The sequence below is a fragment of the Fringilla coelebs genome, assembly GCF_963513975.1.
Source record: "Fringilla coelebs genome assembly, chromosome: 3".
NCBI classification, from domain to species: domain Eukaryota; kingdom Metazoa; phylum Chordata; class Aves; order Passeriformes; family Fringillidae; genus Fringilla; species Fringilla coelebs.
In genome coordinates, this window is record NC_140030.1 from 109,536,474 (window position 1) to 109,554,420 (window position 17,947).

At 55.6% G+C, this 17,947-nt stretch overlaps 1 protein-coding gene across 1 annotated transcript; it reads left to right on the plus strand.

Moving 5' to 3' along the window:
* Window positions 1–410: 410 nt before the first annotated feature.
* PAX1 (paired box 1) lies at window positions 411–17,184 on the plus strand (the record flags this gene model as incomplete). The annotated part of the gene is made up of 9 exons (XM_084202672.1): window positions 411–789; window positions 10,597–10,710; window positions 10,875–11,066; window positions 11,237–11,592; window positions 11,915–12,051; window positions 12,227–13,389; window positions 14,604–14,749; window positions 15,011–15,224; window positions 17,093–17,184. The coding sequence occupies 9 exons, from the start codon at window positions 411–413 to the stop codon at window positions 17,182–17,184; spliced, it is 2,793 nt and encodes a 930-aa protein (XP_084058798.1).
* Between the last annotated feature and the right edge of the window lie 763 nt (window positions 17,185–17,947).

A 17,947-nucleotide genomic window follows, 5' to 3' on the forward strand; every position in this document is an offset into this window, starting at 1 on the left:
GGAAAGCAGGGCTTGGATTCCCAGGCTGCTTTTTAAATTCCATATTTATTCCTAGAAATAGGATTAAACAAGGAGCTATGTCCACCCCCTCCTCCTTTGCCAGGAGGGGAAGCCCCCCCCGCTCTTCCAGCCGCCATGGGAGGCAGGGAATGCTGGAAATTTGAGCGACATCCCCATTTTCTTCTCCCTTTCCCCAAAAAGGGCCGAGCCGTGGCTGCCGCAGCCCGGCGGAGGGAGGAGGGAAGGAGGGAGGTTTGATGTCTCATTTAGCTCGGCCGCTGCCAGCCCGCAGTGACAGGAACCAATAAAACCTTGTTGATCCAGAGCTTAGTCCGCGGAGCCGCTAAACCCGGGGCAGATGGCAAACAGATAGCGGGGACGCTCCAATTTTCCCCGCTTTATTCGGGGAGATGGAGGCGGATAAAGCGGCGCAGGGTAAATACCCGGTATTGATTCGAACGCAGGGAGGAAATCCCGCTCCTTTGGAAGGGCTGGAGCGGGATTTCCCTGCGCAGGGCCGAGCTGGCAGCTCGGGGGTGTCGCGGCCCCATCAGGCTCCTTCCCGGCGCCGGGAATGCCATCGGAAGATGGAGATTGCCATCTCCCGGCGCCTGGAGATGCTGCAGCGCTGCTGGGAGCGGCCCGGCCGGGCTCCCATCCCTTGGGAGCAGCCACATCCCACCCTCCGTGCACCGGGAAGCCCCAGTTCCCTCTCCCGTGTTGTTTCCCCACCCCACCAGAGGCGGTCCTGGAGGATGCTGTGCAGGGAGAGGGAGGAGATCGCGCCGGGTGGGGACACAGATTCCATGGGATGGAGCTCTGGGAAGGCCTTGGAGCGGGAGCATCCCCCAGGGCACGGAGGGATGGGGCTGCTCCTCATGGGATTTGGGAATTTGGGGATTTGGGAGAGTCACACTCCCCAGGGAACAGAGGGAGGGGGCTGCTCCTCGTGGGATGGGGATTTGGGATCTGGGGCAGTCCCTGAGCTGCTGGAAAACGCTCTGGCTCTCCCTTTCTCCACAATGACTGTCCCCATGGCTGTCCCTGTGCCTCTCCCTCCTCGGGGACACGGACAGGACAGAAGGGGACGTGTGTGGGGCAGAGCTGAGCGTCCAGGTGGATCCAGGAACACCCGGCTCTGGCTTTGGACCCTGCCCCATGGATCTATCTCAGCCCAGCCAGGGCAAATATTTGAGGGGTGGCACTCGTGTGTGCGTTGGCAGGGACACGGGAACACAGACAGGGATGTCCCCGGAGCTGGGAGCTGTCACTTCCCTCTGCTGACAGCGCTGCCTGGGATTTGCCACGCCGGGATCCGGGCAGGAAGGCCGGGCTGGCTGAGGCCGCACTGCTCAGGGTCCTTGGGCTCCCTGCTCCGGGGCTTTGGTGGCACCCGCTGGAAAAGGACACCCAAACTGTCCTGAGGGCTGGAGCAGGGCAGCTCTGCTGGCTGTCCCCTCCAGAGCTTTTCCTGCTGGGACGAGAGGATTCCCGGCCCCTGGCAGCTCTGGGAAGAGGCGCTAGAGGGAGCCTCCAGGCTGGCAGCGCATTGCTGCCTCTTTTCTGGGTTTTTTCCTCTCTTTTCCCCCTCCACGAGACTTCCCAGTCAAGGATTCTGACACCTGACCTGTTCCGGAGCTGTGCATGGAGGCACATCAGGCCGCCCATTGGAGCCATCCAAAGGTTATTCCCAAAAACCCGCCCAGCCCTGAGCTTTTCCTCTCCAAAACTATTTTGAAAGGAAAATTTATTTTCCCCTCTTATTTAAAAAAATGTAAATCTTTGCTGAAAATGCACAGCTGGGGGTTAGTGCTGACAATCCATAAACATTTCTAATTTTTCCAGAGAAACCCTGGTGAGCTTTATCTCCATTCCCAAATTTCAGATCTTCCCCTTTCCAGAAATGATGGCTGATAGGATAAAGGTGCCTCCTTCACCTCTGCTGGTCTGGTTTTTCCTTAAATCCAGTAACATTTAAAAAAACCCCTTGAAGGTAAAAATCTACATATTGATATTTAAATTTTGTTGTTGTTGTTTTTCCCAGAGACTTTTTCAGGGATGCTTTTAAAGTAATAAACAACTTCTCCTGTTCATGCTCGAGGCCAGGTTGGACAGGGTCTGGAGCTGCCTGGGATCATGGAAGGCATCCTTGCCCATGGAACAGGATGAGCTGTAAAATCCCTTCCCACCCAAACAATTCTGGGATTCTTTGTGGATTATTCTCCACGTGCTGCTGCAGACACCTCTGGCTGCGGCGCTTCTGGCACAACCGGTTCCCCCCGCGCCGAGATTGGGATCGAGCTTGAAGTTCAGGCGCTGTTGACAAAGATTCTGTCAACAAAAAGGTGTTGAAGGACGGGGTATTTGTGGAAGAAGTCACCAAGAGGTGAAAGATATCCCCTTCAGGGGGCCTTTTCCTGCTCGGCAGGCCCCTGCTCGCCGGGGTTTTCCAGAGGCAGGGACGTGGTGGCTCCATCTCCTGGGCCGGTGCAGCTTTGCCAGCATCCACCCGGGATGGAGCAGGACCAGAGCCCTCAGGGAGCAGATCCACGCTGGAAAACAGCCTTGGAGGCTCGGCCAGATGGTGTTTGGGATTCAAATATCCCAAATTAGGGATAGGGAATTGCAGCTCAGTGTGGAGATATAATGGGCTGTGGAAAGGGATTTTCCTTGTGCTCCCTCCAGCTCCTTTTCCTTCCTTTCATTCCAAATTATCCTGGGGTATTTGCTCATCCTAAGATATTTCATCATCCCTCTTTTGCTGCCTCTGGAAGGGCTGTGGGGAGCACTCCCAGAACCCTCTCCGGAGAAAATCCCTCTGGACAGAGGAATTAGCAGCTCTGGAGCCTTTTTCCACATGCCAGTGGCTCCCTAAGGGAGCCCCCTCCTTGGGATAGAGACACAGCCTGGGTCACCCCCAGTTCTGTGCCCCACTGGGAAGGAATGAAGATTTTTGGGGTTGAGATTGGCCAGTGGATGGTGAAGAGGGTGGGCATGGAGCAATGGGGGTCAAAAGGATGGATGGATGGATGGATGGATGGATGGATGGATGGATGGATGGATGGATGGATGGATGGATGTGCCCTGTCACTCTCACTCCCTTGGAAAAACGCAGGAGCCACTCCAGCCCCTAAGGGAGATGGGAAGGAATCCCAGAGGATTTGAACCGCTGGGCTTTTTGAGGGAAATCAATCCTGCTCAGGTTTATTGGCGGCTTTGTTAATCCCAGGGCAAGGAACTTTCTGCAGGAGAGCAGATCCCGCGCGGGTCGCTGGCTCTGGGCTCCCTCTCCTCGCTGCTGGCCCAGGGGCTGTGCAGAAGGAAGTGCACTGGAGGTGTTTTCCCGGGTCTCTGGCACAGGGACAGACGCGGGGCACTGTGCCTCCTGCCCAGATAAGGATCAGGCAGCCGCTGTTCTCACCCTCAGCCCGCACCGGGATCAGGTAACCCGGCACAAACGCGCCTTTCTTCGGGCTCCTCCTTCCTCCAGGTGTCCGTGCAAGGCCTCCTTTAACTTCTTTTTTATCCTGTTTCCCCCAGTTTTCTGCAAAGATTTTTTTTTTTTTTTTCCTGCTCATTCCTGGGCAGGCAGAGCCACACCATTCCCATTTCCCAATCCATCCTATCCCTTGTCCCAGCCATCCTGCTTGGTCCCTGCAGCAGCCAGGCCTGGTCGTTGTCTAAAGAGGGCAAAAACCTGTCAGGACCCAGGACATTCCTCTGGCTGCCCTGGATGACTCGAGACCCTGGCAGGGGGCTCAGAGACCTTGGCACGGAGTCAAAGACACCTGTGCCTTCGATTCTAGCCATGGAAAAAATCACCAACTTTGTGTGAGGATTTACAAGCAATTTATCACAGGGTGAAAAAGTGGAATTTTGGGGATTTGGAACGGGGCTTCAAGAGGCAAGATGGAGGAATCTTGGGTGTGTCCTCTCCTCCTTCTCCTTCTTCTTCTTGTCCTCCATCTTCTGCTGGGATGGTGGCACTTCTGGACTGGTTTAGAGTAGAGACAGACTGTGACATAGGTGATGGGTATTGGAAAATTATTGTAAATAAAGTACAGTAGTTCTTAGTATAAAAAGCTACCACCACCCCAAGGGCAGACACTGTGCCACAAACTGACCTGCTGGACAGAGCCCAGCAGCTCAGAGAAAGAATGAAGAAAAAATAAACAACCCTGAAAAGCAGAACCGACGAATCCCGACTTCTTCGGTAGCGGGGCTGGGAAAAAAGAGACTTTCTGATACCTCAGGGGTCATCTCAACCACAGGAACCCAAGAAAAACCCTGTTAAAACCCTGCAGGCAGCTGGGAGGAGTTCTGCACGATGTCTGAGCGCTCCCAGGGACCGGCTGGCTGCCGTCCCACCGTGCTGCACGCAGCCGGCCCCTAATTGCATTGTTTCCGCTGATCCACGAGGAAATTATTTATGGGCACGAGGAGCCTGCTCAGCTTCCAGGGCCTTTCAACTTTATAGCAGTTTTCCATGGGCTGCTTTTGCAGGTTCGGGTTATTTTTACCCCACAATTAAAGGGGGTTGCTTTCCCTCCCTCCCTCCCTCGGGGGTTGAGTTTCTCCCTCTCTCCTGGCGGGATTGGGATGGGATGGGATGGGATGGGATGGGATGGGATGGGATGGGATGGGATGGGATGGGATGGGATGGGATGGGATGAGCTCCCCACGGAAGGCTCTAGAGCCATCATGCTCCTGTGGCTGGAGAGGGGCCAGCTTTGGCCTCAGCTCATTTCTCCCCGCTCTCTGCAGAGCCAGATCCCGTTTGTCCTTTGCTCTCCCTGCTCCGTGTCCCAGCTCTGGCACTGCTGACGGATTCCCAGCCCCCCAAAGCAAACAATCCCCCCTGAATGGTGCTGGAAAGGCACATCCCAACCCTAAGCATCCATTACCCTGGAATATGAACTGCTGGAGGAGCTCCATTTTCTCTGGCTCCTTTTTAATGGGTACCCGATACCCACAGTGCTTCCACATTGGGAAATTTGCTCCAAGACGGAGAATTGCCTGCCATAAACCCCACCAACAGCAGCTTCTCCATCAGGACAGTGTCTCCAGACTGGCTCTGCTCCCCTCTAGGATGCTCCTGGCCCCCCAACCCTTTTCCAGGCCACGGGAATGGCTGGGGGGGGAGGGAACACGGCCTCATCCCGGTCGTGTCCCGCCTGGAAGTTGTTTTCCATGCTCCCACTTCGGCGGGTTTAGGCACACAGAGGCTTTTTTTTGGGAAGGGAGCAGCCTGTGTGGCAGGAATAAACCATCTGAGGTTGCTTTAAGCGCCCCTTGGAGCGGGGCCAGGAGCCCAGGCAAGGAAAGGCTGGGAGCTTGTTTTAATTTAGTGGTGTTGAAGTGTTCGGCTGCAATTAAGCGGCTGAAAATTAAACAGAACCAGTCATTAGGGCTGGTGGGACAAGCCCAGCAGACCAGAGGATATAAATTATCTCCAATGGGGAATGCCAGAGCCAGGCTCGGGATGGGGATGGCTCCTCTCCGTGGCTGTTATCTCTTGGTTTCAATCAGAGGAATTTCATCCTGAGGAAGTGAATCCCTGGATCTTGGAGCAGGTAAGGAGAGGGAAAAGAAGCTCATGGCTGAGGGTTTGCTGCGCTCTCCCAGTCCCTCCATCCCAGGGAGTTCCTTCATCTCCCTGCCTGGGCTGGGTTTTGAGCTCCAAGCATTACTCCCTGGTGTTGATGCTCCCTTTGCCTGGATCCCGCTCCCCATGGAAGCATCTGGAGCCATCAGGCTCCTGTGGCCCCAGCGCTGGGCCACTCCCAAGTGTGTTTTGGGGGACAATGGCCTGATCCAGGCCATGTCCTGGGGGAATTTCCTCACCAGCTGGGCTGCTTTGGAGGAAGGATTTGATCCTTGATGGAGTGAAGGTAGAAAGGGGCAGGAGTGGGAATTTGGGCTGGAAATCCCTCACCTCCTGTGGGGAAACTGCAGCTAGAGGGGAGGGATGGGGTAGGCTCTCCAAAAACTGCTGCCTGGCCATATCTATGGTGCTTATCCAGATAATTCCGGGACATCAGAGCTCCCAGACAACGCAGATCGACAACCTAGATCCATAAAACTTCCAGCACCCTGCAGGATTCTTTTACAAGCCCAGAGCCAGGTAAGCCCAGAAATGCTCTTTTAAACCCCTCACCTTTCAGCAGGAGCAAGACTTAAGCCCGGCTTTAAAGTCAAGCCCGGGTTTTAAGTGCATTCCTGGGACCTGCTGATGGGAGTGGGAAGCATCTCCTTGGCTTCAGCGTGATTTTCCCGGCCTGAAATGGAGTCCAGATCTCCCAAAATAAATCCCCCCGGCTCTGGAGCTGCAGAACCACACAGAGCCCCAGGAACACTCGTTCCCAGAAAAGGATCCAGCTCATTCATCTGCCCACATCATGTGTGTTAAATTCTGCTGACATCTCCCAGAATTCCAGGGAATAAATGGAAACCAGTGCCCGGAGAGCGCTGGGCTGGCGATGCCACGGGATGAGTGGCAGGAGCATTGTTTGTGTGCAGCCTTTCCAAAGGGAGCTCCCATTTCCCTCTTGCCAGGACAAGATGTGAAATTTCATTCCCATTTTATCCCAATTACTGGCTTAGAATTCTGGCACGGAGCACTTCCGGCAGCACACAATGACTCCAGTATCCAGGGTGCTTTCCCTGTGGGAGCAGCGTTGGATTTAGGGGGGAATTCCACTGTATTCCCAGTCCATGCTCCCCATCCTGGATATTCCCATTGCAAAGCTCCATCCCACCTGCTGTTCCAGGAGAGCAGCACAGTTCACCTTGCCAAAAACCTCATTTGAACCAAAAACTCATTTGAGTTTTTCCTCAAGTGAAATGAAACTTTCTCAGGCACTTTCTCTTATCTGGGAAAAAACCAAAAAAACCAACAAAAACCAACCCAAACAAGTGTGAAACCCCAAATCTTTCTCAGCTCAAAATGTATCTACTCAACCCCCCCCCCCCCCCAAAAAAAACCCCAAAAAAACACTGGAAAATCCCATTTTGCTCCAAAATGATTTTTTTACTCCTGGAGAAATTAGTGACAACAATTTATAAGGCTGTAAATAATTATTTTCTGGTTTATTTGGATGGTGTCCTGCAGATTCAGGGAGGCAGAGCAGTGAGGAAAAGCTCTTTTTTATCCCCCCCCATCTTTAATTTTAAAGGCCATGTGCAAGGAGGAGCTGTCAGGCAGGAATGGGAAGCAGAGAGAGAGGGACTTTTGGGATGAAGGAATTGGCTGGAGCGGACAAGGCAGCTCTTCACAGCTTTAAATCCCATTTTATATCCCCCATTCCCACACAGGGAGAAATAAACAGAGTTTTGCTGTGATGATTCGGGCCCTTTATGATGGTTGTAATGTTCTGTGCTGCTCACCTCGCTCTGGCCCTGCATTTTCACACTGAGACAAATTTCTGCTGGGAAATGAGCCCTGAAAAGAGTTTACCTGCCTCCAAATGGCCCCAAACCCTGGGGAAATCATTTGGAGCAGCACCAGGGAGCTCTGGATGGCCAGAATGGCACCCTGGGCACAGCCCTGGCTTGGTGCCCTCCCCAGGGGCTCTGGAGTGGGGCAGCAGCAGGAAGAGCTGCAGAGGGAACATTGGAAAATCCAGGACTATTGAATTAGGTGTTTTTATACTCAATACCACGGCATTCAGCACTCATAAATTAATATTCAGCCCTATAAAATGCTGTTTAAAATCCGCCTCTACCATCAAAGCCGAAGGACCCTGAGGAAAACCTATGGGGAATTCAGGTCTTTTGCTCCCCCTTTTCTGGCTGAGCAGCCTGGCAGGTTCAGAGCCATCCCTCGGGAAATCCATGGGTTATTTATCCCACTTTCCAGGCCACTCTCATGCACACCCCTCCCTCTTTCCTACAAGACGCTCTCAGGACGAGAAGATCCTGCCTCAAACGGCGCTGGATCCATCCATGCCCTAAAGCCTGACTTGAGCATTATCAAATCCCATGGGATCTGCTCCCAACTCTTCCCAAGGAGGAACAGATTCCCTGCTCTCCCCATCTCTTGGCTGCCCCGTGCCAAGCCCAGCCAGCCCCCGGTGCTTTTCCAGCCCCCCCGAGGTGTTTTTTCAGCAGCACAACATCCCGCTCCTCGCCAAGCCCGCGGCCTCGCGGTGGCCGGGAGGAGGGATCCATCCCGCTAGGAAAACAACGGGAATGGCTTTAGCAGCCCCTCGGCCCCAGCACGTGTGGGGTTTGTTTGCAGAGCCGGGAGCTGATCCCGCCTGGATTTACACCCCGGCCAAGGCTTGCTCAGCCTTAAGCCGGAGCTCAACCCGAAGGAAAATATTGGGAGGGAGTTTTGTTTCTCTTTCAGAGCGCTGGAGGAGCCAGGGAATATTCCCCAGGGAGAGAGAGCCACCTGGGCTCCGTGGTCTTGGGGGGCTTCTCCAGCCTCCAGGATTTCATGATTCCAGGATTCCAGGGGGGCTCCCTGTGGGAAGGAGCTGCTCGTGTCTCACGGCACCTCCCGCTCCCACCCCGCGGGTTCCCAGCACCCCTGGAGGAATTTCCAGCAGAAGGGGGTGCCGGTTTTCCAGGGAATGGCGGGAGGGAGAGGAAGGAGCCCGGCTCTGTCCTTTCTCCACATTCCGTGCGGCATCCCGGCTCTCCGAGTCCTTTCCAGAGGCTGCTCCTGCCGGCCCCTCCTCGCACGCGGCTCCCAGATGTGGCGAGCAGGATTTGCAGGGACCAACCTTCAGTCCCCCGCTCCTTCCAGCCCCAGACTCCGCCGTTAACCGGGATTCTTCCCGAAATATTCGGTGTTTTTAAATATCGACCCCTGGGAAGGAAAGGGGCTCCCTGGCACCGGGCGCATCCAGAGCTGTGGGATGCGGCTGGAGCTGCACGTCTCCACTCTCCACTCAGGGCATGAAATGAGATCCCAAAGCCACCGAAACGGTTCCTGGGCAGAAATGGAGGAGAAAATCCAGATAAAGAGAAAAGCAGGATGGACCTGTGCGATTTATTGCGGATTTTCAACGCTCCGCGCTGCCCTCGGATCAGCAACCTTTCCCATCAGGATTTTTTTATTTAAAGGATCCCGGATCCCGCTCTGGTTTTCACTTTGAGAATCTCTGATCACAGAAGGCAGAGGGATTTTTTAGGGAGAAAAAAAAATTCAAATGGAAAAACTCCCGGGGGGTTTGGTGTGGTTTTAATCCGGGTGGGTTTGAGGAGCCTCTGGCAGGGAGGGATTTTACGGAAGAAAATCGCTTTTGACAAATATTATTGATAATTATTGAAGCTGTGGCCTTGACAGACCTGACAGAGATGCTCAGAGGGAAGCTCTCTAAGAAGCTCAGATTTTATTCTGCTGAGCTCTCAAACGTTCTTCTTCAGCGACCACGAAGATTTTTTGGGATCCTCCAACTCCCTGCATTTGGGCAAAAGGCTGGAGAAAAAAAATCCTGTGGGAATTTTGTGATGTCTCTGACACACAAAGCACAGGCTGAGGCACCCAGCACTTACTGGGGGTTTTCAGAGTGTCCGATCCCACAGGATTTTCCAGTTTGGTTTGATCCCGATGAAAAAGGAGCTCCATAAACTCCCGTAAGAGCCCCAGCGTTCCTGAATCAGTAATCAATTAATAATAATAAAATAATGTAGCATGGAATGGCAGCATTAGATAACAACGCAATAATAGAATATATCATTGCTATTGGATAATAATTTAATTTTTACAGTGTAATATTAATTATATTATTTTGTAATAAATAGTCGGGAATAAATACTGGTGAAACAGCCAGGACCCCCTACCTTTAACTATTCTAATCTCCAACTGCTGCAGCAGAAGAACATCCTTGACATTCCTATCCAATATCCTTGATATTTCCATCCTGTATTTCTGATAAATCTATTTAAAATTTTAAAAAAAGAATAAGAAAAAGAAAAGGCTTCCAGAGCTCCATGCTCCTCCAGATTTTTGTTCAGCAAAATTAATGTCTTAAAATCGTGCCTGTCACCGGAGGCTCAGCCCGGCATAAAAATACCCACAAAATTCCAGCAGCTTTGGCAAAAGCGGGGAAAATTAGGGTTTTTAAAATATTTTTTTTTTATGTCGGATCGTGTTCAAGCGGGAAAAGAGGGGCTGGAGAAGGGAAAAAGGAGCCGGAGCAGATGGCAACCATCGCGACCAGGGCAGGGCAGTGAATGGCCAGGGGGGAGCAGGTTTGGGGGGCCGGCGTTGCTCCTGGAGCTTCGCAGGGAGCAAATTAATTGGGATTTTCCTGCCACATCTCACCTGAACAGCCGCCCCTTTCCTTTCCCTTCTTTTCCTCTCTTTCTTTTCCCTTTCCTTTCAATAATTTCCTGTTTTCCCTTATTTTTCTTTAGTTGTTTTTCTTTATCTTAATTTTAAAAACGACTTTCTTTTTGCTTTTATTTTCCCTTCCTTTTTTTCCCATTTCCCCCGCTTAACTTTCCTTCATCATCTACTTCGCTTCCCTTCTTATTTTTTTTTCCTTCTTCGTTTTCTTTTCATGTTGATTCCCCTCCATTTTTTCCTTCGTTTCCTTTCTATTATTCCTTTCCCTCTTTTTTCCCTTTTCCCGTTTGCCTCAGGTCCCTTTCCATCCCTGCTATATCCCGGCGCACATTCCTGCGGGGACTGGACCCCGGTGATGTTCCCGGGAACCCGGCAGGGCTCCGGGGACGCGGGTGGCGTGCGGGGAGCAGGTGGGGGATTTTTTCCTGCTGGGATCTTTTCCTAGGAAAAGCCTCATCCCCGGGGAGCGAGGGATGCTCCAGCGCCGCGGCTCCTCCGCGCGCGGGCCGCGGTGGGAAAAGCTCCTCGGCCGGCGGCAGGGGAGCCCCAGACCTCCCAAAAATCCCATCCCCAGGGATCCGCAGGGCCGCCAGAGCAGCACCTGCCCTGCCCGGCCGCTTTTCGATCGCCGCCTCCCCGAGGGCTGCGGCGGCCGCTCCGCGGGGCGAGCACGGCGAGCTCGCCGCGTCGGGGCTGGCACCGGGCGGCCACCGGAGGCGGGGAGCACCCTCGGGACCCCCGCCCCTGGGCGAGGCGAGGCTCCCGGGTAATCGATCCGCTCCCTTTCCCGGGGCTTCTTCCAGCGCTGAGGCCCCGGTTGGACCCAGTGCCGGAGCTCGGCCCGGGGGTGCCCCCGCTGCCCCCTGCCCCTGCTGGAGGACACGGGGGTGTCGGGAGCTGCCCCTGCCCGAGCCCCCCGCTTTACAACCCCCAAAGGGACACTTTTCCAAGCGCTGCTTCCCCCCAAGACCCCACCCTTTCAGCCTTTTGCGGGAAACACTCACGGTCTTCTCACCGAGCTCTCCGTGAGGGGGGATAAAAATCCCCGGGAATCCAGCGGCCGCTCGCCCCAGCCGCGCTGGACAGATTCGCCCCCGGGCGGCGTTTTTGGGGCCGAAACAGGCGGATTTTGCCGCCGGCGACTGGGCAGCAGCGCTGCCTCCGGGGAGCCCCCCGGGCAGGGCTTCGTGTCTGCCCAAACGCGCCCGACCCGTCCCGTCCCGTCCTGTCCGGTCCCGCAACCCCGGAGATGCCCCCACCCGCGGCTCCCGTCGGGGCTGGAGGCGGGGCAGGTGCGTGTCCCTGTCCCTGTGTCTGTCCTTGTCCCTGTGTCTGTCCCTGTCCCGCGTGGGAATCGCTCGGGGACGGACCGGGGTACCCGCAGCTCGGGGGCCCTGAGACCCCTGCCGTGTCCCCGCCGTGCCCTCCCGCAACTCGGTGGCGCTTGGGGGGGGTCCCCGGCGGCGGCGGGGCCCCGAGGGGGCGGGCGGAGGGGGCGGCTCCCCCGGCCCCGCCGGCCGCGGCCATTTAGGAGCGGGCGGGAGCCAATGGGCGGCGGCGCCGCCGCCGTGACGGCCGCGATTGACGTGATTCCCACGTCAAATTGATCCCGAGGAGCGGCGGGGGCTCCCCGCGAGCGGGGCTCGCTCCCGGCGCCGCCAGGACCCCCGGCCCGGCCGCCCCCCGGGCTCTCTATGCCGCGGCTGCGGAGCGGCCGCCCGGCGCTGCCCCCTCCCCGCGCCGGGCCATGGGTGAGTGCGGCCGGCCCCGGACGGGCTCCGGGACGGGCTCCTGGCGGAGCAGGGCACCGGGAAGGGGCAGGAGGCGGCTGGGGATCCCGGGGTGCCGTGCCCGGCCGGGAGGGCTCCGGGCTGCTCCGTCCTCCCCTCGCCTCCCTTCGCTTTCGCTCCGCTCCCTCCTTGCGAGTTCTTTTCCCGTTCCCGTTCTTTTGCCCTCTCTGCTTTTGTCCCGCTCTCCTTTTTTTGTGTCCTTCCCCTCGCTTCGTCCTTTCTGGCTTTTCTTTTTCTCTCATTCTTTCCCTGTCTTTCCTCCCCCTTCCTTTTTTACTGTCACTTTTATCTCACTTTTTTTCTGTCTGTATTTCTTCTTTCTTTCTTTCCTCTTGCCATGGGCTTTTTTTTTCTCTTTCCCTCTTCCCCTCTCATTCTCGTTTTGTTTTTCCTTTTTCCTTTTTTCCTCCCCTTCCTTTTTTCCCCTTCCTTTCCCCCCTTCCTTTTTCCTTTTCCTTTCCCCCCCCTTCTTTTTTTTTCCTTCAATTTTTCTTCCCTTTCCTTTCTTCCCTTCCTTTTCCTTTCTTCCTTTTTTGCTCCTTTCCCCCTCCCTTTCTCGCTTCCCCTGCCCCTTTCTCCCCTCTTTTCCCTCTCCCCTTCCCGCTTCAGCGCCATCCCCATCCCGCGGGCACCACCACCGCTCCCATCCGTGCCACCCCGCTCCGTGCCATGCCGTGCCATCCCGCCCCGCAGAGCACACCTACGGCGAGGTGAACCAGCTGGGCGGCGTCTTCGTGAACGGGCGCCCGCTGCCCAACGCCATCCGCCTGCGGATCGTGGAGCTGGCGCAGCTCGGCATCCGGCCCTGCGACATCAGCCGCCAGCTCCGCGTGTCGCACGGCTGCGTCAGCAAGATCCTGGCCCGCTACCACGAGACGGGCTCCATCCTTCCCGGGGCCATCGGCGGCAGCAAGCCGCGGGTCACCACGCCGGCCGTGGTCAAGCACATCCGCGACTACAAGCAGGGCGACCCCGGCATCTTCGCCTGGGAGATCCGCGACCGCCTGCTGGCCGACGGCGTGTGCGACAAGTACAACGTGCCCTCGGTCAGCTCCATCAGCCGCATCCTACGCAACAAGATCGGCCCGCTGGCCCCCGCCGGGCCGCCCCCGGCCGCGCTGCCCTGCGCACACATCTACCAGTACCCGTACCCGGGCCCCGCCGCGCCGCCGCCCGCCAAGGCCGCGCCGCACCCCGGGGGACACCTCGGGGCGCCCCCGGTGGCGCTGCCCCGCTCGTGGCCCTCGGCGCACTCGGTCACCAACATCCTGGGCATCCGCACCTTCGTGGAGCAGGCGGGTGGGTACCGGCCCTTCCGCTTCCCCCCACCCCTCTCGTCTTCTTTTAGCCTTTTTTTTTTGTCGGTTTAGGGGTTTTTTTTTTGGTCTCTTTGTGTTGGCGGTTTTTTGTCCGGTTAGTTCTTTTTTGTTTGTTTGTTTCGAGGGTTTTGTTGGTTTCGGGTTTTTTATTTGTTTCGGGTTTTTTTGTTTGTTTCGTGCCTTTTGGCTCGTTCGGGGATTTCTTTTGCTCGTTTCGGCTGTTTATTTGGTTCGTGCCTCTTTGCTCATTTCGTGCTTTTTTGGGTCTTTCCTTCTTTTTTATTAGTTTCAGCTCCTTAGTTTATTTCGAGTTTTTGTTGTTGTTTGTTTCGTTTTTTGCTGTTTGTTCCAATTTATTTTGTTTGTTTCATATATTTTCCTTCCCCCCCACCCCTCAATTTTTCCCCCCTTTTTTCTCCCAAGGGCCTCCCCCCGCTCCACCAGCCCGTCGGGGCGGCGGGGCCAGATGCGGCCTCGGCTCAGCCACATCTTGAACTTTTTATGAAAAATGTGGAAAATATTTTCCTAGGGATGATAGATTGCCGACCGCAAGTTCGGAGCCCTGAATTTCGCTCCTCAAAGGGGGATTAAAAAAAATTATATATATATATATATGTGAAAAGGAGGGGAAAAGAGGGAAAAATAAGAAGAGAGGAAAAATCAGGGAGGAAAGGGAAGAGAAAGCAACTCGGATCCGGCCTCCTGGATTCTTCCGAGGAATCTGGGAATTTTGGGGCTCCGGGAGCACCGGCAGCGTCAGGGCCGAGCCCCGCCGGCTCCAAGGGGGGACAAGCGGGCCGTGGCAGGGGGTTGCGGGTCCTTTCATCCTTCCAAAAGCCCGAGTAAATCAACCGCATGCGTTTCCCCCCGCGCAATCATTTATCCTTAAAATTCCGATGTCACTTCTCCAAATCCCCTTCGTCGGGAGAGAAATTGGAGCCCCTAAATTATCGGGGATTGGGAATTGGGAGAGGGAGGGGGGAGACGGCGAGCGGGTTTTGGGGGGGACACCACAGCCTCTCCCCGCGGTGCGATCCCAAATTTCGGGATGCTGGAGGCAACGCGGATTCTTGTGCCCCCACTCCATGGGTTTACACAAGCAGGCGTCTGGAAAAGCGGGAATTCCCTCTGTTTCACCCCAAAAGCTGCTCGGGCCCTGCTCGGGGGGCTCGGGGCTGATGTTTCGTTCCGCAGGGGCTCTGGCTGGCGCCGAGGGGGCCGCGTACCCCCCAAAAATGGAGGAGTGGCCCAGCGTGAACCGGAGCGGCTTTCCCGGGCCGGGCCAGGCGGTCAACGGGCTGGACAAGGCTGCCATGGACGGCGACATCAAATACCCGCAGGTGAGGGCTGGGGGGACACGGGGGACAGGAGGGGACAGGGGAGGACAAGGCTGCCGTGCACGGCGGCACCAAATGCCCGCAGGTGAGGGCTGGGGACAGGAGGGGACAGGGAAGCGTGGCACGAGTGGGGCTGGAATGGGACAGGGAAGAGAGAGCAGGGAGGGGCCAGGGAGGTGGGAAGAGAGGGCAGGGAGCCCCGTCCGCCCCCCGGGCGGGCTGTTCTGAGCCCCTGTCCCCTTGTGTCCCCGTCCCTGTCCCCAGCCCGGCGCGGGGCTCTCCTCCATGGGCACCTTCCTGCCGGCCTGCGCTTACCCCCCCTCCAGCCAGCCCGGCGTCTACGGCGGCTCCCCCGGCGCCTACATCGCCCCGGGCCCCCCCTGGCAGCCGCAGGGGACCCCCCTGGGCCACCACGGCCACGGCGTGACCGTGGCCGGCGGCGAGCTGGCCATGGCCTTCAAGCAGCCCGGCGGTGAAGGTGAGCGGGGACAGCGCGGGGACAGCGCGGGGACAGGGCCGGGAGGGACCCCCGGGCCCAGGAGGGGCCGCCCCGCCGGGGATCGGAGCCATCCGTCCCATTGCCCAGCCCGGTGTGCCGCGGATCCCCGCCACGTACCGGGGCTGCGCTGGAATTTCTCTGCTCGCTCGCTGGGGAGCGGCCGGGAATGGGGAGGATTCCCGGGCTGCTCATCTCCCCGGGAATGTGGGAATGTGGGGGACAGGGCAGGAGCCTTTCCCCGTGCTCCCCCATTCCACCCATTCCGAAAACCGGGAGCCTTTCTGGAAAAGCAGAAGCCTTGACAGGGAATCATTAACTCCTAGTAATTACCTATTAATTATTAACTGACAGCAATGATTTAGCTATTTGTTTGTAGTTATTAGTTATCATAATTAACTGTTATTTTATTTAATTGGTTATTCCCGGGGTTATTAATGAATTATTTCCCTCCGAACGCTCCGCCGGGAATCCCACGGGAGCAATTTGAGGCTGTCCGAGGGGGCGTTGCTTTTATCTCCAGTTAATTATTTCGCCTCATTAATAGAGCTCGATTCCCTCGTTTCAAAAATCCCAATTTTTCCACCCTGGCTATAAAATCCCCTTCGACATTTTGGTAATTTTCCCCGCATTATTTGACTTTCTATTATTTTAATTAGTTTGCAATTAATTCCCTGTTTATTCGCCTTTTTAAAATATTTTTTTTCTCTGCGGTTTAATTTTTTTGTTGTTGTTTTCTGTTTGGTTTTTTGTTTATTTGATTGAGTTTTTTATTTGTTTGATTTTTAATTTTACCGTTTCTAACCTGCTGCGAGCTGTAACCTCAGCTGTGCCGGGGAGGAGTGATTGAGGGAGAAAATAAATAACTCAAACTGATTATTTTAAGTTTAAAAACAACGACTAAATAAAAAGCAAAAAAAAAAAAGATGGAGAGAAAGGAAAGAGAGAGAAGGAAGGAAAAGGAACTTTAAAAAACGAGAAAGAAGGAAAGAAAAAAAAATATATAAAAACACCACAGCCATCTTTGCGTATTTAACATATTTTCGAGGTATTTAAATTTTTTTTGAGCATGAATTTTCTGATTTCCCAATTTTTAAGCTGTTTTGTCCCTAGACTTTTCTCTAAACCTTTGTAGGTTTTTGATTTATTGGTGGGGTTTCTTTGCGTGTGGTTTTTAAATTGATTTTTATTTTTCTCTTTATAGTTTATTTCAAAATTTTCCCCTTTTTTCCTTTTGATCGGTTTTCTTGTTCTGCCACTTGTCTGGGACGAGAAAAATGTTGGATTATCCAACAAACGAGCTGGAGGAGGAAGGCTAGGGTGGGCTGGGGGTACCTGTAGCGAGTGGGAAAAATGGGAAAAGTCAGGAAAGAAGGAAGGAAAACCCAGCCAGGCAATTTCAGCCCTTTCCCAGTTTCCTGGATTTCCCCCGAAAACCCTCCCTGCTTATCCCCGTGCTTCCAGCAGCCCCGGCATAAATATCCCTGTCCCCGAAGGCAGAATTCCCGAGGGCTGAGCTGGGGTGGGATGGAGCTCAGCAGGAATTTCGTCACCTCTGGAATGGTGGCACGGTCCTGTCCCCTTCCCCTCCCCGGCACAGTCCCCTCCCAGGACACTCCAAACTTTAGGAATTTTTAGGGATTCTGTGTTCTGTGCGTGGCTGGGACTGGTCGGGGCCACCTCGCCAGGTCACCCCGTGTCCCTGGCGGTGCCACCAGCGCTGTCCCTGTCACTGGGGGGTCACATTCGCTGTTGGAGGCTCTTGAGGCGGTTTTTGGGGTGTCCCCCCGTGCTCGGAGTCCCTCCATCCCCTGCCTCGTCTGTCCTTTTCCCTCTCCCCCTTCCCGCAGGGGTGGACAGAAAACCCCCCAGCCCCGTGGGGAAAGCTCCGGAGCCCCTGAGCGCCATCCATGGAATCTCCATCCCGACCTCCTCGTCCTAGAGCCGCCGAGCAGCTGCCCAGGGACTCTTGGAATCTTGGAATCAGCTCCTGCAGCCCGGGACTGAAGCCCGGAGTGGGGACAAAGGGACAGCCTGGGCGGTGACAGGTGACTTTCTGCCTCGGCAAATCCCCGGCAGGACATTCCCGGAGGGACACTTAGCCTCCACTGGATCGGAAAGGGATGGCGGAAGAGACTCAGTCTTCCTTCATTATTTTATTTTATTTTATTGTATTTTCTCCCCCTTGCTTTCAGTTTTCCCTTCTCCTTCCCCATACTCCCGAGGACTGTTGGATGCCGTGATTCCCTCCGTCCCCAGGCACTGCCGGGAGCATTCCCGGCTCTGTCCCAGCCCAGGGGAGCAATTCCCGGCTTCCCCAAGGAGCATCCGTGCTGGAGCCCTTTCTCCAGCCCCGTCCCAGTGCCTCTGCCCCGGGATGGAAATGGACCAAACCTTGGTCCATTGGACTTTTTATGGGATATTTCTATAATAAGGAACCTTAATAAAAAGTGACAACGGTGGGCACACTGCAGTGACCTCCCTCCCTCCCTCAGGGTGGGCACCGTCCCTTCTCCAGAGCTGCTCTCCGGGAGCGGGAGGACGCGGTGGGATCGCTTGGAATCGCTCCCTGAGCTTCCTCCCGGGATTCTCCCGCATCCCGGCGCTCCGTGGTCACCTCCCCGCCGCATCACCTGGCCGCGGGGGGCTGCCCCCCTCCAGGGGACTGTCCCCGTGTCCCCGCCCTGCCGGGCAGCCGGCTGGGA